The sequence below is a fragment of the Macrotis lagotis genome, chromosome 1, assembly GCF_037893015.1.
Source record: "Macrotis lagotis isolate mMagLag1 chromosome 1, bilby.v1.9.chrom.fasta, whole genome shotgun sequence".
NCBI classification, from domain to species: domain Eukaryota; kingdom Metazoa; phylum Chordata; class Mammalia; order Peramelemorphia; family Peramelidae; genus Macrotis; species Macrotis lagotis.
This window is the reverse complement of record NC_133658.1, coordinates 909,109,335-909,130,034: the sequence shown is the minus strand read 5'-3', so window position 1 is coordinate 909,130,034 and position 20,700 is coordinate 909,109,335. Positions and strand designations below refer to the sequence as shown.

At 50.4% G+C, this 20,700-nt stretch overlaps 2 protein-coding genes across 2 annotated transcripts in view; one reads left to right on the top strand and one right to left on the bottom strand.

Annotated features, from left to right (window-relative positions):
• The window catches only part of SPACA6 (sperm acrosome associated 6), a 36,047-nt gene extending 26,552 nt beyond the window's left edge, over positions 1–9,495 (top strand). Inside the window, exons 4-10 of the mRNA XM_074219457.1 lie at positions 6,843–6,911; positions 7,475–7,498; positions 7,788–7,865; positions 8,135–8,238; positions 8,779–8,935; positions 9,070–9,280; positions 9,399–9,495. Of these exons, the coding sequence (XP_074075558.1) occupies positions 6,843–6,911; positions 7,475–7,498; positions 7,788–7,865; positions 8,135–8,238; positions 8,779–8,935; positions 9,070–9,280; positions 9,399–9,417 (662 nt within the window). The 3' untranslated portion in view covers positions 9,418–9,495. The remainder of the gene's footprint in view (positions 1–6,842; positions 6,912–7,474; positions 7,499–7,787; positions 7,866–8,134; positions 8,239–8,778; positions 8,936–9,069; positions 9,281–9,398) is intronic.
• Positions 9,496–12,168: 2,673 nt separating this feature from the next.
• On the bottom strand, positions 12,169–20,345 carry HAS1 (hyaluronan synthase 1). The gene is made up of 5 exons (XM_074219456.1): positions 20,278–20,345; positions 18,722–19,423; positions 17,994–18,219; positions 17,104–17,236; positions 12,169–13,899 (listed from the first exon to the last, which is right to left on the bottom strand). Exons 1-5 carry the CDS (start codon positions 20,284–20,286, stop codon positions 13,224–13,226), a joined length of 1,746 nt encoding a protein of 581 aa, XP_074075557.1. The 5' UTR covers positions 20,287–20,345; the 3' UTR covers positions 12,169–13,223.
• Positions 20,346–20,700: the final 355 nt, after the last annotated feature.

Below are 20,700 nucleotides of genomic sequence, written 5' to 3'. Positions count from 1 at the left end.
TGGGTTCCTATGCTGACTTTCCCTACTGAGGTTAAGCCCCACTTGGATCTCTGAGGTTCAAACCAATTGATCCTGAAGGCAGAATACCAGGTGCCTCAGAACTCAGAGCTTCTGGGCTGTTCTGGTCCAACACTGCCGTACCTATTCTGCTTTGCTACCCAAAAACCCCTGTGTTGCTTTACAACAAAGCTTTCTCAGGGGTCTTTTGACTCCCAAGTGGTTGGCATCTGCACCAACAGTCCTACAGGCTACATTTGCCTCTGGCACTCCTCAGGTCTTGTTAGGAGGCTGTGAGTTTGTGTTCATGTCTTGGTGCTGGCTTTGTTGGTGGTCTCTTTTCTTATTGTCTATGGGCTGCTGGCTGACTTTTGTGCAATTCTAGGACAGAAGAAATAATCTACTGTATTTCTGCATTGGGTTTCTTCATCATTATTCAATCTGGTGTAAGTTTCAGCTTTTTTGCTGGCATAGAAGAGTTGGGCAGTCTGCTTACATTGTCGGCCATCTCCACAGCAATGATCCCCATTTTTTCCCTGGGATTATTCCACAATTCCAGTCCCACAGACTAGCCTTTGTGGTTATCATTTTTCCAAACCCAAAGTTGTATTGACTAAGTTATGATAATTCAATAAAAAGATGGGAATGAGGACTCTCTGAAATCAAAGAATTTGAAAATTAGGAGGAGACTTGAACAATCCCTCCTAACCATTTTGATTCCTTTAGGGGCAAATGCATCTCCAAATGAGTGGGAATGCACTAGAAAGAGGAAATCCATGCATAAGGTGTGATACAGTGAAAAGAGCTGTCTGGATTTGGGCTCACATCTCATTGATTACAGTCAATATTTTTTAAGTGACTTGATTATGGGTAAATCACCTTCTCTCCGGCTTCCATCTATAAAAGGAAGATTAGATTAGATAGTCTTTAAGGCCCTTTCCAGTTTTAAAGCTGTGATCCTATGAAGTATATATATATGTGTGTGTGTGTGTGTGTGTGTGTGTGTGTGTGTATGTATATATACATATATACATATATATATATCAACATTTATTTAGCACTTTCTATTTCCCAGGCACTGTGCTATGTATTAGATCCAAAAGAAATGCATTAAAGTATTTATTATCCAAGAGAGATGACATACTCTTAATGCCAGCTGAAGACAGGAATGGGAATGCTGTTGTTATTTTTTGGTCATTTTCAGTCGTGTCCAAATTTCTGTGACCCCATTTGAGGTTTTCTTGGCAAAGATACTAGAATGATTTGTCATTTCCTTCTCCAGCTCATTTTACAAATGAGGAAACTAAGGCAAACAAGTGATTTGTCCAATGCCATATAGCTGGTAAATGTTTGAGACCAAATTTGAACTCGGGAAGATGAATCCTTCCTATGTTGGAGATGTGCTTTTCTTTGGGATAAGGTACTGGATGAATTCTAGGATGGTCATGACTATTCCTTTGGCTTCTAATCTGTGCTTTGAAGTTTTTTGTGCTCAGTAAGCGGTAGAGGGGTAGGATGGATCTGGAATATTTTTTGATTTACTCAAGGTGGACTAAAAGTTAAACTTGTCTATTATTCCAGATAATGAAGGGCCATCTGGGCCCAGAGGGGACACTTAATCTTCAAAGTATTTACTGGAAAAAGAGGAGGGGGACCTTCTCAACTGGTTTTAAGAATCAGAACAAGAAGCAAGAAATGATGCAAAAGAACATGTCAATTGATACGGGCTTCCATCTTCCTTTTCCTCCTCCCTTCTACCCCATTGGGATCTCTTCCAACTTCAGATTTAATGCCTCCTCCTACAAAAGACCTTCCTACTCCAGCTATTTGTTGGTGCTTCCCTCTCCCCCCAATAAATTCACTTTCTTAATCATATAAGTTTTGCATTTACTTGCTGAGATACATGTTGTTTCCACCTGAGGTCATTGAAGATGGAGATCATTCCATTTGAGGGGTTTGTATCCCCACTGTGCCAGGTTACTAGTAGGCACTTAATAAAGTATTGAATTGAGTTGAATTGAATCCTCCCCCAGTTGCTAGAATTCTCTCCTTTTGTATTTACTTCTTTTCCTTTCTCTGAGACCTGGCTCCCTCCCAATATCACTGCAATCCTGGCCCCCCTTTTCAATATTGTGACTGTACCTTCACTCATCCTCCCGCCCCTAATTCACCAGTCATGGTAGGAGAGATCAACACTCCTTGCATTCCATTGACACTTTTAGACTCTCTTTGCCATGTCACTCAGTAACTCTCCTCCTTTGAGGTTTATTCAATCCATATTTATCACCCAATCTGGATTCTGGTGATGTTCTGTCTACTCCAAGGGCATCTCCTTTCCTCAATGTCCTTAGCTCCTTGTTCACAGAATATCAATCCCAGGTCATATTAGGTGACTCCAAGCTACATGGCAATGATCTCTCAACTAACCTCATTCTCAATTCTTCAGTCTCCTCAGTTCCCAAGACCCAGGGTTCCACCACCCACATAGATGGATATACCCTTGATAATGCCATCTCCCTCAAGTGCTCCCTGTCATGGATGTGGATTGCAGAATTCCTTATTTGATCATAACTTTTTATTATTCTAGCTTTCCCTCTTCTTCAAGCCCCCAAACCTGTTTTTCATCCTCACCATGACTCTCAATCCCTCCAGTCTCATAGTATTGGCTACACTCTCTCCTCCCTTCCCTAGTTTTACTTCTGATTGTATTCTACACTGTCCTCTGTACTCAGATCCCTTGCCCTATCACCAATCTTGCCTTGCCAAACCCCAAGCTTGGATTACTCCCATCATCCGCTACATTCATTCCTTTTTATGTGCTGCTGAACAGAGCTGGAGAGACTCACAGAACTGTGCCAAGTGGGTCCCCTTCCAACGTATGCTATCTAATCTCAGTGGGGCCCCCACTGCCACAAAGCCATCCCCCTAATCAATTCTTTATCCTGCTCACTGCAGTGGTTGTTCCAGACCTTCTCCCCTCTGCTCAAAATTTCCATGACTCTCCCTCCCCCCTCTCCTATCAGCTGAGGACATTGCTTCATACTTAACTGAAAAAAAATGAGGCCATTCACTAAGAATTCCTTTTCCCCTCCTCCTCATCTCACATCACTCAGATGCCTTCCCCCACTATCTCCTCCTTCACTCATCTCACAAATTGCAATGACCCTTCTCCTTGACATGGCAGGCTCCTTTACATGCACATGCATATCTGCAGCATACACCCCCACTTTTATCATCCCCATTCTCTTCAGTCTTCAGTCCTCACCTTTCTACTGCCTCCTTCCCTGCTCAGTGCAGGAGATCTCAAATCTGCAGACATTGGAATGCCAACCTTCCCACAGACAGGCCCTCATTTCCCAACACCTGCACCCCAAGGGACTGTTAAGAGCGGAGAGTTCATTCTCTCCTTAATAGAGCTGAGGTTTTCTCTTCCTTCGAGTTGAAGAGCCATGTATACCCTCTATCTTCCATCCTCTTCTCTAATCTGTCTAACTTCCCTGAATTCTGTTTTCTCAGCCCTTGGATAAATGTGGCAGCTTACTTCTAGAGATTGACTCTATTGTAATCATCAAAGGAAGGAGGGAGAAGGAGAGAGAGAGATGGGGGGAGAGACAGAGAGACAGAGAGACAGGGAGAGAGAGAAGCACTGTCTGTACCCAGCCTCTTTAGAGAGATTAGGGAGGGTGGTTTTTATTTTGAGAGAGCCTCGTGCCCCTAGTCTGTCCATATTTGAGGGGTGATAGATAAATATAATTCTATCACATAGAGATAGGAAACAGAAGGAATAAGTGTCCAGTCACATAGCCCCTCCTTCCCTCTCCACCAGGGAGGAAATCACAACCTCCCTTGGAGATGGGGTGAGCCAGAATCCCAGAGCAGATATTATGAATTCCCATTCCTCTCACCACAGAGGCTCTTCCAAACCTTTTCATCTCCTACTCAAGGCTCCCATGGCACCCCCTCCCCCAACCCTTTCGGCTGAGAACCTCGCTTCATATTTCACTGAAAAATTGAGGCCATTCATTGAGGACTCCCTCCTCCTCATCTCACTTCACTCAGCTATCTTCCCACACTATCTCCTCCTTCACCTTTGTCTCACATAATGAAGTAACCCTCATCCCTGCCAAGGCAAACCCTTTGCAGATGCCCTTGATCCCATTCCACCCTGTCCTCTCCACCAGATTACCCCCCTATCATCCCCACTCTCATTAACCTTCTCTCTCTCCCTCTCTGCTGGCTTCTTCTCTGATGCTACCCTTAAAAAGAAGAAAAATCCCTCCCTTGATCCAATGGGCCAAGCTGGCTTTTAGCCCATCTGGCTAAACTCCTTAGAAAGCTACCTCCATGGAATGCCTTCACTTCCTGTCCCAACTCTTTGCCAACACTGTGGTCAGACTTCAACTGAAATTGCTCTTCACAAAGTTATCAATAATCTCTTAATTCTCCAGTCTGATGATCTGCTCTGATGTTGTAGTCTTAGAGAATGAAGGACAAACATTATTATTATTCTCCCCACTCAGCTACCAAAGTGGTCTGACTATGTCACCTTACTCAATAAACTCCAGTGGCTCCCTGTTACCTCCAAAATCAAATTAAAATCTTGTTTGACATTCAAAGACCTAACCTGCCTCCCTTTTCCAGTCTCTTTTCACCTCACTAGTCCGGCTACACGGTGACCATACTGTGGTTCTTCACATGAGGGATTCCATCAGTCAGGGGCCTTTTCACCCACTTTCTCCTAAGGCTGAATGCCTTCCCCTCACCCAGGGCCTCTTGACTTCCTTTAAGACTCAGTCGGATGGGGCGGCTAGGTGGTGCAGTGGATAAAGCACCGGCCCTGGAGTCAGGAGGACCTGGGTTCAAATCCAGTCTCAGACACTTAATAATTACCTAGTTGTGTGGCCTTGGGCAAGCCACTTAACCCCGTTTGCCTTGCAAAAAAACCTAAAAAAAAAAGACTCACTTGGATGGTGCAGTGGATAGAGCACTGGCAGTGGATAGAGCACTAGCCTTGGACTCAGGAAGATAAGAATTCGAATCTTGACAGTAACTAGTTGTGTGTCCCTGGGCAAGTCACTTAACCCTGATTGCCTGACATCCAGGGTCATCTCCAGGCATCCTGATTCATATCTGGCCACTGGACCCAGATGGCTCTGGAGGAGACAGTGAGGCAGGTGACTTAGCACAGCCACTCCCACTCAAATCCAATTCATATGCTTGTCATGGCATCATCTCCTCTTCCGGAATGAAGTACAAACATTAAGACTCAGCTCCAATGCAGCCTTCCCAGAAGCTTTCCTTCTGACAATCCCACTACCCTGGCACTAGTTATCTCCTCATTAGAAGGTGCATTCCTTAAGGGCAGAGACTGCTTTTAATAATGTGTTTAATGGGTGTTCATAGCTGGCTGACTTCACAATAAATCCTCATATGTAATTTTCTACATGCATACTGTTTTCCAGGAATATGGAAGCTCCCAGAGAGGAAGAACATGTATTTCTATCTGAATATTCAGTCTAGATCAATGACTGGCACATAATATATGCACTTATTAATTTTTTAAAACAAAGGGAGCTCAGGGCAGCTAGGTGGCACAGTGGATAGAGCACTGACCCTGGAGTCAGGAGGACCTGAATTCAAATCAGACCTCAGACACTTACTAATTGCCTAACTGTGTGACCTTGGGCAAGCCACTTAACCCCATTGCCTTAAATAAAAAAAAAATTTAAAAAGAAAAAAAAAAAGGGAGCTCACAAGAGGAGACAAGACTTAAGAAAAATGAGCAGGTCATTAGAGAGATATCTAAGATCTCAGAGTAGATCCCACCCACAGATCATTTATTTTGATCTCTTTTGATGATTCAGACAGACCAGTAAAAGATATCCAGACTGTTTGAGATGGTCAGTGACTGGTAGCTCATATACCTTTTTCTGGGGGGGGGGGGATATAGAGGACAGACAACCCACTCTACTTTGGGTGCACTTGTATTTTCTGCCCTTGAGCTGAGATCTTTCTGTACCTTCTTCCCTCTTCCTGGCCCCTCCTAGTCATACCAAGAAGGACAAACCTAATCCCTCTTCCTGGTAATAACAGCTCAGGTTACCTCTTTTTAAGGTATGCAAAGCACTCTCCTCCCAGTGATCTCAACCAACCATTAATAATAATAATAATTATTATTATTATTATTATTCCACAATTATATTATTATTATTCCCATGTTCAAGATGAGAAAACCAAGGGTCTGAGAGACCATTTAGCTAAGCCATGACCCCACAGGTAGTGTCTGAGGAAGGGTTTTAAGGCTTGAAATCAAGTGCTCCATCCCCTAATCCTGTCATAATGGTGTCTGTCTCCCATGATCATGGGAGAACAGCTGTGTGATTGGTGGTCAGTTCTCTCCAGCCCTCAGTTTCCTAGAATTAAATGAAGATTAAAAAAAAAACCTACCTGCCCCCATAGGGATGAGAAAAGTGCTCTAATGTGAGGCTTTCTCCACCTTGCAGAGTTGTCTAAGACTCAGAAAGGTTCAGTAGAATTTGAACTCGGCTCTTCCTTACTATGCAAAATGTTATACATTTTCAGAGTTTAGAGCTGCAAGGGAACAGACAGGGCCATCTAAATCAACCTCCTCCTTCTACAGATAAGGAAACTGAGACCCAACTTGCCCAAGGTCACACGGATAGGACGGGATCTGAGATTCCAACCGGATCAGAGGTCCCACACTGTTGGAGAAGCTAGTGTTGTCTTTACAGGGAGGGAGAATTGGGGCTGGAGGGGAGGATCCCCTGACTCGTGGCCCCCAGCTTCTGGCCTGGTTCCCCATCTCCCACCTTCCCCACCCCCAGAGCCCTACGAAGTGGCCTTCCCCGAGGCTGTCCAGAGCCTGGAAGAGGCCATCCAGGGGCTGAGCAAAGGTAGGACCCCGGCACCTCCCCGGGCCCCTCCCGGAGATCCCACCCCTCCTGAAGCTCGGCTCCCTCCTCCGCGTGGTCACCTGGCCCCGCCCTCCACGAGTGTGACATTCCATGGCCCCGCCCCCTCCATGAAAGGCATGCCCCGCCTGGCCCCGCCCCTCCGCGACAGCTGAACTGTCGAGCCCCGCCCCCTCTATGCAAATGGTCTCTGTCCTGGCCCCGCCCCTCAGGACAGCCGAACTGTCGAGCCCCGCCCCTCTATGCAAATATTCTCCGGACTGGCCCCGCCCCTCAGGACAGCTGACCTGTCGAGCCCCGCCCCTCTATGCAAATGTTGCCTGGCCCCGCCCCCATGGCTGGCCTCTCCGGCCCCGCCCCCTCGCGGCATTCTTAACGGAACGCTGAACCGTGCGGCTCCGCCCGCACCCTCGGAGAAACGCCGGAGGAGAGGCGGGAGGGAGCCGCCTCCAGCCCCCGCCACCCCTCCTCCCGCCCCGCCCCGCCGCGCTACCCATAAGGACGTGCGGGAGGAGGCCGAGTCGGGCTCCGCATTCTCTTCGCAGCCCCGGCCTGCGTGCCGCCCTGCGGTAAGCGCCGGGGACCCGCCCATCTGAATGGAACCGACCAATGGGAGAGGGCGGGGGCGGGGCTGCGGCTCTTTATTCCTCCGGAGCGAGGCTGAGGCCGAGCTTCGCTGCATTTCCGTGACGTCTCCGCCGTGGGGGGCGGGGCCTAGCCCGAAGCGGCCTATAGGGAGGGGAAGGGTCGGGACTGCGTCTGCATCGGGCCAATGGAGACGGCGGAAGGCGGGGGCGGGCCCCGGGCCGGCGGGGCTGGCGGCCGGGGCGCGCCGCATCCTCTCGGCTCCCCCCCCAGGGTTCCAGGAGCTGGCCCGACTCTTCTTCTGCAATTCGTGCGCTGCCCATGACTGTGACCTCCCGCTGGAGTGCCCGAGTAGGGGCGGGGCTACGGCCGCCTCCGGGGGGGGGAGAAGGGCGGGCCTAGAGGGCTGCGGGGGTGGAGCCCGCGGGGCGGGGCCGGAGACGGGAGGGGCGCGGGGCGGACTCCGGGGGCGGGCTCCGGGGCCGGGCTCCGGGGCCGGGCTCCGGGGGCGGACTCCGGGGGCGGGCTCCGGGGGCGGGCTCCGGGGCCGGGCTCCGGGGGCGGGCTCCGGGGCCGGGCTCCGGGGCCGGGCCCCAGGCAGAGCCCGACCCGCTCCCCAGTCAGGGACTTGCCGGTGCCGGTGGGGGGCCAGGCCGCCTTCTCCTGCTCCGTGCCTTTCTCCATCCCCGCCGAGCGGACCTACTCCTGGCTGTTCGCGGGGAACGTGAGTGTGTCCCCCGGGCCCGGGAGGGGGCGCCCCCGACCCCCGGCCTTCCCCCGCTGCCCTTCCCCAGCCGCGTTCCGACAAGCTCTCCGGCCCCGCCCGCGGTCCCCTGCCCTCCGCGTGTCCCCACCCTGAGTCCCCCCAACCCCCACTCGCCACGTTCCTCCATTCCCAGCCCGCTGCCTTCATCCCTCTTCATTTCTGGTGCCCCCCAGCCCCGTCCTTGCTTCCGTCCCTCCCTCCGTCCATCCCCCAACCTTGCCATCCCCATCCCCGGCTTCCGTCCCTCCCTCCGTCCTTCCCCCTAACGTTTCTCCCATCCCTTCATCCCTGCCCTTCCAGCCGTCTGTCCTCACCTCCCTTCCGTCCCTCCCGTTCTCGCCCTTGCCTCCTTCCCCACCTCCCACCATCCCTCCTGGCAAGCTTCCTCAGTGTCTCTCCTTGTCTCCACCTGGTGTGTCACCCACTGGAGACTCTTGGCGCTCCTCTGTCTCTTGCAGTCTCGTGTTCTCATGGGCCCCTCTCCCTTGCCATCTGCAGATCCGAACCCAGGACCTCTCCTACTTCCGTGTGGTGCCTCAAGCCCAGGGTCTGTTTGCTCGCATCCGGCCGGTTCGGCCCCCGCACCGCGGCACTTTCTCCTGCCTGCTGGCCTCAGACCAGCAACCCCTGGCCCGGCTGTTCTTCTTCCTCAATGGTGAGGCCTAGCTGGAGCGGAAGGGCTGCAGAGCTGGGTCCTTTGGGGAGGGTTGGATGCGGAGGTGGAAGGTGAGGATGGCAGCCTGAGGGAAAGAACAGGCTGGCGCCTGCCCTGCGCTCCTGTGTCCCCAGTGACTGCAGGGAAGCGCCAGTCTGAGGTCCAGCTGCAGACCTTGTTCCGGGCGGTGTTGAAAGGAAGAGACTCCAAGGCCGACTGTCCAGAACCCTGGCGGCCGAGCTTGGCCACACTGCTGGCCCACCCTGGGGCCCTCACGCCAGCCAACCTGCTCCTGCTCGGCCTGGCAGCTGGCCTGGCGACCACGAGCTGCATCCTGCTGGGGATGTGAGTGACCCCCTCCCTCAGCACCCAGGAGGCCAGATCCCCCAGACCCCCTCACCAGGGGCTGTGGAGGCACCATGAGACCTAACAAAGATCTGCTTTCTCCCTACCTCATCCCCAGGTTGCTGTATCGTTGTTAGGAGTAAAAAAGCCAAAGGGTCTACTCCCTCCATCCCTTCTCCTCCATTCACTCCAATAAAGATATTTTTTAACGCAAAGCAGTCTAGCTTCCTGGGTCCAAAGGCATTTAAAATTTAGGGAAGGGGGAGGTCTGGAACACCCCTCTGGAGTGTAAGCTTCCTGGGAGCAAAAACAAAACAAAACAAAAAACCTTCAACCCTTTGCCTACAACTCGTAGGAGGTTAATAAATACTGTTTATATGACTTGGGAGTGCCCAAACCCCTTCCTTGGGTTTGGCCCCCTTGAGTTAAAACCTTACCAGGGCAACTAGACGACAGGATGGATAGAGCACCAGCCCTGGAGTCAGCAAGTCCTGAGTTCAAATCCAGCCTCAGATACTTATTACCTAGCTCTGTGGTCTTGGGCAAGTTACCTAACCTCATTGTCTTGCAAAAAAGAAAGAAAAGAAAAAATAGGGGCAAAAAATGCAATCCTAATTTAGGGGCAGCTAGGTAGCGCAGTAGATGGAGCACCCGTCCTGGAGTCAGGAGGACCTGAGTTCAAATCCAGCCTCAGACACTTCATAGTTACCTAGCTGTGTGACCTTGGGCAAGTCTCTTAACCCCATTGCATGGCAAAAAAAACAAAAACCAAAAAACCATACCACACACACAACTATCTGTCCTTCTCACAGGAAACCCTCACCTTCATCATATCAGATTTTATGAGAACCAGGGTCTCACGGGGCATGTCATCTCGGCCAGCTTTACTTTACAGATGGGGAAACTGAGGCCCAGAGGTACTAAGAGACAGAGAGGAGATGGGAGCCCGAGGCATCTTCCTCTAAATCCGGCTCTAGCCTCTTGGCACAATCTGCCTCCAAGTTTAAAAGAAGCGAGTGGAGCCTGGGCTCCCGGACCTCGCCCATGCGCTGCCTCCTCGGAAGGGTTAATTCAGGCTCGGAAGAGAGCCGAGGCTGGGAAGCCCGACCGCGCAAGCGCAGCGCAGGGTCCGTACTGGCGGGAGGGGGGACCTGCCGGGGGAGGGGGGGGCCGAGACCCCGGGAAGGGGCTCGAGCTGGGGCTGGGAGTCGGGCCAGGAGATGCCTGCTCCGCGCACGCGCGGCTCGTACTGCAGCTTAACCCTTGCTTCGCCTCCCCTGAGGGACTGCGGTAACTGCTCAGGGCCCGGGCTTCTGGGCCTTGAGGCCGGGATGGGCAAGGGGACTCGGATGCAGCAAAAGGGACTCCAGAGGCTGCCGGCCATTTTTTCTTGTTGGTGGGAGGGAGGGATGCCCTGGACAGGATGCCACCTTTGGAGTCAGTCGTCCTTGCTTCCAATCCCAACTCTCCCCCCTGGGATCTCAGGCAAGGCTTTCATGCTCTCTGGGCCTCAGATCTCTTTTGTTGTTTTTGTGTTGGTATTTGCAAGGTAATGGAGTTAAGTGACTTGCCCAAGGTCACACACTCAAATGTTTGAGGTCCCATTTGAACTCAGATCCTCCTGACTCGAGGAGCAGTGCTCTATCCACTGCGCCACCCAGCTGCCCTTGGGTCTCAGATTTCTTGCCTGAAAAATAATAAGGGTCAACTAGATGACTTTCCAGATTCCTCCAGCTCTAGAAATCGTTTCTCCAATCTTGCCCCTCTTTTTAGCTGGATGAGCCTATAAGCGCCAAAATTGTTCCTTTATCTGCATTGCTGTTCCTCACCTGGAAGGGGCAGCTAGGCGGCACAGCGCAGAGAGCACCGAACTTCTGAAGTTGAGGTCGGAATTCGAATCCAGCTTCAGACACTTGACACTATGTGACCTTGGGGGACTCAGCACCTCATATCCAGGACCATCTATGGCTCTGGAGGAGAAAGTGAGGTTGGTGCTTCAGCACAGCTGCCCCTCACTCACATCCAATTCATGTGCCTGTCATGGCATCACCTCCCTGCTGTCATGGGCTTCTTCAAGAATGAAGGCCAGACATCATCACGTTCCTTATTTGGAACTCCCTAGCCCAATAAAACCCCAGAAATCACTCTTCAAATGGGCAAACAAGCCAAGAGAAGGGGAATTGGCATGCCACAAGGAGTGACAGAATGAGGATTTGAATCCATGTCCTCGCGAGGCATAATAGGCTTGCTGCCACAAAGTGGGGAGCCTGCTTCAGGAGGAGGCAGTATGTAGCACCCATCTCCAGCAGATTAGATTACCAATTGTTGACTATTTTATAATAGGGATTTGAATAGGGAACAGGGAGGGAACTGAAAGGGCTGCCCACAGGGGCAGCTAGGTGAAATGGATAGAGTACCAGCCCTGGAGTCAGGAGGACCTGAGTTCAAATCTGACCTCAGACACTTAATTGCGTAACTATGTGCCCTTGGGCAAGTCACTTGACCCCATTGCCTTACAAAAACAAAAAAAAAGGGTTAGTCAACAGAGTCCTGGCTGCCTCTGAAATGCTGTGATTTTGAGGCTTCATATCCAGCATCTTTCCAATGACCTTCAGGGTTTCTGAAGCTAATGACAGGACAGATTCTTATGATTGCAGGAATTCAGGGTAAACGTCAGACAATTTGACCCCCAAGTTTACTGTAAGTTCCCCTGGGTAAAAGGTCTCTTCACTCCTCCGCCCCACCCTCTTCAGGTACCAGTTGGTCCAGACTCTCCACCTCCTTCCCCTCCCTCAGAGATCCAGGAGTCCTAATACCCCAGTTCCTGCCGTTCAGAAAACGACCACATCGACGAATCAGAAAATAAATAAAATTCTTTATTGCTCTTTGGGTGAATGAAAATTAAATAAGATCAGAGTCAGAGGCCACTGTGGCCTCTTCATCCCCATGGACAGAAGACGCCCCTCCTGCCTAATAAATACCCCTTCCCCTCAGGACACAGGTGTCCCTAGTCCAGCCTAGCCCAGCACAGCCAATTAAATTACAACTCCCATCAGCCCCTTTCGTGATCTGGGGACTGCAGGAGGAGGTCATCCCCAAGGCTTGCTGGGAATTGCAGTATTTGCTTCCAGAGGACATGAGCTCAGATAAGGACCCTGGGAGCCTCTCTCTCCATCTCTGACACATCCCAAGGGACCAGAGCTCTAGGAAGAGAATTTCAATGAACATCACAGCTGGGAAGAACTCTTAACAGAGTGTTGAGTCTAACATCTCACTCTTCCATTTTCCATTTTCCTAAAATCACAAAGGAAAGCCAAGCACCTATCCCTGAGCTGAACACCACCCCATCCCACTCCACCCCCATAACTTCTCCAGAGAAGAAAGCTGAGGCCTTCCCAAAGTCACACAGCTGCCCCGGCACCCAGCCCCCGTGTCCAAGAAAGGAGAAAGGATCTGGCCTTGGTCCTGGAAGGGTCCTCAGCTGAGAAGTGGAATCTGGCCTCCATCCGAGGAGGAATTGAGGCCCCGAGGATGGAAATGATTTGTCCAAGGTCACCTAAGTAGTGGTAGTAAGAAACAGGCCAAGTCACAGGATCTTAGAGTTGGAAGGAATCAGGTTCCCTGATCCAACGTGCTCCCTGCTGTCATGGGCTTCTTCGAGAATGAAGGACAAACATCATCACGTTCCTTATTTGGAACTCCCTAACCCAATAAAACCCCAGATCCAGAAATCACTCTACAAATGGGCAAAGAAGCCAAGAGAAGGGGAATTGGCATGCCACAAGGAGTAAGTGACAGAATGAGGATTTGAATCCATGTCCTCTCGAGGCATGACAGGCTTGCTGCCACAAGCAAGCCCCCAGAAAGTGGTCCGGCTGAGACGGAACCTAGGTCCCCGACGTTCCAGTCCGGCGGCCACCACAACTGCCTCCCTGAGGGGCCGTCACACCGACACCTGGTAGCCTCCAGCCCTGGGCCGACAGAGCCTGCGGACTCCGCCCCAGTAGAGAGCCAGCATGAGCACCCAGTAGGTCGCATAGGCGGCTGCTCCGATGGCCAGGTAGCGGGCCTCGGTCCTCCGGGCCTCGCCGGTCCAGTCCGCTTGGGCCTCGTGGACCAGGCTGCGCAGCAGGCCCCCGAGCAGCAGCGCAGCCCAGATGGCCAGCGGCAGGGCCGGCATGTAGTTGGCGGCCAGGCGGCGGCGGCCAGAAGTGCCCCATCCGCTCTGGTTCATAGTGACCAGAGCCAGGAACTTAGCCGGTAGGAGGCCGCCCATGTAGAGGGGCGCGTAGAGCGAGAGGAGCAGCATGCGGGGCGAGCCCCGCAGCCAGGCGGCAAAGGCCGCCTTGGCCGCCGCGATGCCCTGCACGCACAGGAGCACCCAGAGGAGCGCCCAGGGCGAGCCGGCGTAGAAGAGGCGCAGCACGGTGGCCGCCACGAAGAAGGGGAAGAGTCCGGACACCACAGCCTCGTAGGTCATCCACACGTGGTGCCGGTGCCACCACAGCGCGTTGTACAGCCACTCTCGGAAGTACGACTTGGACCAGCGCGTCTGCTGGCTCAGCCAGCGCAGGAAAGACGCCGGAGTCTCGGAGTAGCAGCGGGACAGCGACGTGTACCTGGAGGGACAGAGGAGGGGTCACCCCAGATCTGGCACAGGGACAGGACCGGGTCTCTATCGGCATGGGCGACCCCCTCTACCAGGGCAGGTTGGTACCTTCTCTGCAAGGAAAGTCGCCTGCCAATGCAGTCAGCACCTTATAGTCTCAGGGAGGACCCTGGAGTATTGAAACAAAATATATCCCAAGCCAGGCCTTCCTGGCTCTGAGACTAGCACTTAATTCCCCTGCTGACTCTTTACCTGCCTCATCTAGTCCAAGTCATCAATTGCTCCTTATCTTTATTGAAGAAGACCAAAACGACATCAGTATGTAACATGCGGGGAAACTGAAAGACAGAGAGGTCTAAGGTCTCACCCATGGGAAGTAGGTGACAGAAACAGGATTTGAACCCAATTTATCCAGCACCAGCCATTTGCCCTACACTAGGGTTTACAAACATCTCAATTGATCCACACCGCCAGCTGTTCTCATTTTTTTGTCCAGGTAACTAGACGGGTCAAAGGAAATCTGGTATACCAGAAAGGACATCAGAAGATCTGAATTCCAATCCACTTCTGACAGTGTAGTATGACTAAGACAAGAACCTTCAGATGACTAGACTATTCTAAGTTGCAGCAAGATGCCAACCTGCACTGATTGAGGTAGTTTCCGCATCTGGAATAATAAATAATAATAAAAGCCCAAGTTCAGTCCCTACCTCCATTTCTATCTCAACTAGAATGGTAGAACACAATCATTTCTTCTATAACCCTTTGACAAGTAATATCAAGAAGTAAAAGAGGGAGAGGACTGACTATTGTCATGAAGAACCTGCCATATAGGGCCCAACTGGAAAAAAAGATTTCCTACACATGGTAAAGTTCCTGCAGATGCTCCTGTCTGCGGATGACAAAGGGCATCAAGATCCCAAAATATGTGAGTCAGTTGGATGGAAAACCTATGTGCCATTAGTCTATATATGCTATCTATATTGCACAGGGATGTGGAGCTAAAATTAGATTGTCCAGGAGGAGGTCAGTGGGCCAGAATGTCCTTGAGGTTAGTACATTCTAATGATCTCTCAAACTTCTCTCAGAAACAAGGTCCTATCTATTGAACCTCAGATGCCATATGACTTCCAGGCATGGAATACCTTAGCCTTCAGAGAATTAAAGTTGAAAATCCCACAAAGGGAAAGGCTTGGGATGGAAGGGAATAAGTCACAGCACATTGCCACCCAAGAAGTGTCACCAAAGATGAAAAGGTGCCATTGGACATGTTCTTAGATAGAAGAACATGGACCAGTCAGGTAATGAGATGAAGGGAAAGCCCCGACAATCCAGTAGCATCCATGTAAAGTAGAGAAATCCAGAAGGAGACCCTCAGGATGATGGATGAGACCCCTTGGAGACAATTGATGGAAGAACATAAATAAGAATCCCATAGAATGAGAAGTCGAGAATGGGTCAAGATTTGTGTCACTGAGTACAATGAAGTATCTAAGCAGCTAGATGGCACAGTGGATAGATTGCCCAACTTGGAGTTCCTAGCTATGAGCTTCTGGATTCTACCTCAGTTTTTTGATCTTTAAAATAATAGCCCCCATACCCCAGGGTTGTTCTGAGGGTCAAACGAGTTCATGTTTGTACAAAGAGCTTTGCGGACCTTAAAAGATTATATAAATATTATTGTTATTATCTGAGCATCAAAGCAAGACTGGAGACTGCTAGGGATCTAGTTTACTTAGATTTAGGGAGTACGTTTGACAAAATCTTAGAAAAGATGAAAAGACACAAGCTAGTTGAAAATATGATTAAATGGGTTAAAAACTTGGTTGAACGGTGTGACCCATGATTAAAGATTCAACGTCAGTTTAGAAGAGGGTCCCTCCTGGAGCAGTGCTGTTTTGTACATTTACCAATGCTTTGGATAAAGGTGATCATAAATGATGAGAGCAGTAATAATATCTATCATTTATATAGCCTTTAAAGCTTTGCAAGTACTCCACAAATATCTTCTTTTATCCTGAGAACAACCCTGGAATAGAGATGCTATCATTATCCACACTTTAAAGAAGAGAAAACACTGGCAGACAAGGTGGAGTCACCCAAGCTTGTAAGGTTCTGAGCTCGGCTGGAAGGCATGCTTTCAAAATTTGCAAATGATAAAAAGCTGGGAGGAAGAGGTAGTTTGTTGGATAGTAGGGTCAGGGTTGAAGGTCTCTACACGTTAGAATAAGGGGCCATATCTCATAAGGATATGTGTCAAATATTAGACTTGAGGTTCAAAAAGAGCACCCCTCCAAGTATGAAATGTAGCCAAAACCATGTTACATCCAAAAAGATATGAGTGTTTTAATGGGCTGCAAATAAAGTGTGAGTCACCCTTCCAAAAAAAAGCTGATGGGATCTCAGACTGAACAGAGAAAGGCAGGGTGTGAAGGACTGTGGGGGGGGGGGGGGGTTGCCATACTCTCTTTTGATTGGATGACATCTGAAGTACTGTATTCTGCTTGGGACACTACTTTGAGGGAGAATATTGACCTAGGGAAAATGTTTAAGGGAGAAATTCCATATGGTGAAAGGTCTTGTGACCATGGCAGATAAAGGAACTACAGGTGTTTAACTAGGAGAAGACTTGTAGCAGAAGGGGCTGAGGAGAAGATATGAAACCTGGCTTCAAATTCTTTAAAGGTTCATTATTTGGAACAGAAATGAGACTGTTCTCCTTAGTTCCAAAGGACAGAGGGAAACAAATTTCTCTGTACCTCAGTTCCCTCCCCTGTAGGTTGGGTTAATGCTATTTGCTCTCCCTACCTCACAAGAGTGGGTTGAGGAAAGATTTTTGTAACCCTTAAATCTCATGATTTACAAGAGATATTTCTGAGTTATTATGCCACTTGGCATAATCCACCTTCACATCTTGCCTACTTCCCCAGTCAATGTTACCCACTCCATCCCCAACACAATCATTTGGTAAAGCACATTCTGCCTTGTGAACATTGGTATAATCCATTACCCATTTGTCGTTTTTACAGACTAATTTAGAGATATCATACTTAATACTTGATTACTTGAATTACTTGAGTACTTGAATAAACTTGTTATTCATTTCCCCAGTCACTTAATACAGCCCAGCTCCCTCAGTGGCACTTAATCTACCACCCTGATTTTTCTACCCCCCCTTCTCTAAATCTGGTATATTCCTCAGCTTCCTCCTTACTTGGTTGCATAGCCCATGCTGAGCATTCGATTGGTGAGATGGCGGTCATCCCCAAAAGTGCAGTGGGTGCCCAAGAACTTCTGGTTGTACCAGGCCTCCAGGAACTGCTGCAATAAGTCATTCCTATATAGACCTACAAGATGCAGAGAGACCTCAGTAAGCTCACTTCCCAAGCCAACAGCCAGCCCATCCCTACATCCATACTTCCCCCATCAACAGTGCCCCATCTCCCTCCTCATCTCTATCCATATCTCCAGCCCCAATGCCATGCCATCCCTGTGGACGACCTTGTCCCCAGCCCATTCCTCTCACCAATATCTTGACCATCCCCATCCCCTATCCCTGATATCATCTCCATCTCCCTCACCTTCATCTCTGTCCTTATCCCCATCTCTGTCTTCTCTGCTCCTATCCCCTTCTCCATTCTTGTGACCAAGATCATCTCTAACTCTTTCAGAAACATTACAGCTCTCCCTAGCTCCATCATCATCGATCTTGCTGTCTTTATTCCCATTTTAATTCAATTGTCTTAGCCATGATTTTTCCACATCCTTATCTTCCTATGTATATCCCTATTCCCATCCCATTGCCATCCTATCCCCATGCTTCCTAATCCTATGCTCACCTCACCCTTAGTCATATCCCAAAGCCCACCTTCAACATCAGCCTTGAACTTATCCCTCTATGCATCCAACCTCATTCCTTCCTCCACCCCTGTCCTTCATCCTTATCACACCTATCCCATTCTCTGCCCCATTCTCCTGCTCTTCTCCACACCTACCCTGAATCCTGACCCTATCCCCATCTCCATCTCTATCCCAGTCATAGGCCATCTCTCTATCCAATTTTCTCCAACCCCCTAATCGCCAAGAGCATCTGACTGAACTCACCAAGAGGACCACTGACACAAGACACACATCGGAAGTAGCTCTGGCAGGCTCGCTCAACGTTGAAGGCCACCCAGTACCTGAGACTGCTCAGGAAGCTGACCCAGGAGTCCAGAGGATTGAGAATCCGCACGTCACCACCCACTGCCCCAACAGTCATGTCTTCATCCAACACTCGGGACAACTCCAACAGCGCCATGGGATCCAGCCTGGTGTCTGAGTCACACACCTAGGGTCCAAGATACGGGGTCAGGCACCAGTAGCCAGGAGTCTAGAGATTTGGAGGATCAGAAGAAGTAACCTCCAAGCTCTGGGCAGCTCAGTAACCTCATAGATCCTATCACCTCTAAACTTACTCCTTCCCTTGGAAATTTGAACACATTAAGAATAGAGTTCCTGTAATTACTCACTGAAGCAGGCCCTCTGCACTTTGAACACAAGCCCAGTGTGACCATCCCTATTTGAAGGACTGGCAGTCAGAGCTTGGGGTGGGGGTTACAAGGCTGAGAGGTATAAATTTTGGAAAATCAGAGATGTTAAAGTGACTCAGGACTCTAAGGGATCAGAGTGGATCGGGTTCTGAAAGGATCAAAGGATGAGAGGAGTCCTGGGGTTAGGAGTTAGGAATCTGAAGAGATTAGAGGCAGAAGGGTTTGAGATTAAGTCAGGGGCTTTATGACAACAGAGGAAGTCTCAGAGACCCAGGGTTCTTGGTTTCCAATAGCCCTTACCTGCACATAGTCCACGGAGTCCCCGAGGGCCTTGAAGGCTGTGTACATAACCTCTCGCTTGCCACCCCAACGTTGAGCTATGCACACACATCGATGACTCCTCACCAGGGCCTCCACGGTCAGCCGTCCTGGGTCTTCAGCTTCTACTTCTACGTAGCCACCGGCCTCCACCTCTCCAGCTTTGCCGCTGTCCCCCGACACTTGGGGAGCCCATGGCTGGTGATAATTTCCATCCCACACATAGGTAGCAGGGTTCTCAGCCTCAAACACTTCTCGGAACATCTCCACCATGTACATGTCCTCCTCTCGGTTGCCATCCACAACCATCAGCACCCGTAGGCGTTCCTTAGGGTACTGTAAGGCCCGGGCTGACAGTAGGCACTGTCGTAGGTAGTCAGCATCCTCTTGGTAGGCCGAGATGGTCAATGCCACCTTCCGGGAGCATTTTGGCTTACCCTGGGCTGCCCGGGAGGCCACTCGCCTGTGTTCCAGGTAGGCAAAGAGACTCTGGCCCACCAAGTGAGCTGAGAGAAAGGCTCCATAGAGGCCAAAGGCTAAGAGGCCATAATGGTCGGAGGCCAAGGGTACCCCCACAGCATAGGCCCAAGTCATGCCACCTAAGATCAGCAGGGCAAAGGCTATTGTCAGGAGCCGGCGAAGGGGCCCAGACCAGACACGGCGGGGACCAGATTTGGGGATGTCCTGCAACAAAAGGAGGAAACCAAAAATTATACTGGATCTCAGGGATCATCTGGTCCCCCCCAACCCCAATTTCACTATAGGAAACTGAGGTCCAGTCAGAAAGAGAAAGGGACCAGAAGGGATAAGAGGTCAGTGCCATCTCCAGGGAACCCTCTACAGCTTTGTCAGACTGTGGGCATCTCCACAGAGAGGCTGTGGGTTCCCCAAGGGTAAGGCCCCCATTTCCTCCTTCCTGTCTGTCATCCATTGCCCTAACCCAGAGAAACTGGACACAGAAGAGGAACTCAGAGAGAAAAGATGATGAGATGATTTTTTTTATCTCTGGATTCCAAGAGGCAGAAAAGCCTGGTCTCTCTGGTCACGAGTGAGCTCGGCATCTGTCCATTTGTCTGCCTCAACCCAGACTCAACCCAGACTCGACCTAGTCTAACCTCTCTCCCCCTCCACTTCCATATCTCTTCAGTCCATTGAGCTGTCCTATCCCTAATGCTCCTGGCCTATCCATGACAACAGAGAGGGAAACTGAAGCACTGCTCTCTCCCCCCTTTACCATGCTGAGACACACACAGACACACACACACACACACACACACACACACACACACACTCACACTCAGATACACAGACAGAGGCATAGCCACATACACGCCACCATGGTTCCCACACTATCATCGACAGTACTTTTGACCTAATTCAAATATATCATGATAACGATAGACATTCAGAAACCCACCCTCATACACACCATCCAACCCATACAGACAGGCACAGAGACAGACACTCCAATTCATCTTCTCTTTCACATATGTGGCGTGTGATAACACACTCCTACAGACACACATTAACAAACACACCTGTCCCATGTTCTTTGGGCTCCTTCTTCCCTGCCCTTCCAGAGTCCGTTTTTCTCTCTCTCCTTTACCCAGTCTGTTGGGGGGGAGCATTTGTAGTTGGGGGCTGACGTCAGAACTGGGCTGGGCCCCTTAGATCTGAGGTCATGGCAGTAGTGACTGCCCCACCCGATTCCCGATATTAGGCCCCCACCCGAACCCCCTTCCTAGCCTCCTCCTCTGCGTCCCTGTCTCTAGGACCCCATCCTCTACTGCCAAGACTACTCCGTATCTTTCTGTCTCTAGGGAGAGGGGAGGTGGGAGTAGGAAAAGGAATTCCCCAGTCACTTCCCAACCTTCTAGCCTCCTCTCACCAGTCATCTCCTCCCCCATCTTCTCCCATATCACACCTCTTCCTATGTTCCCACCTCTTCCTCCATCTCCCAT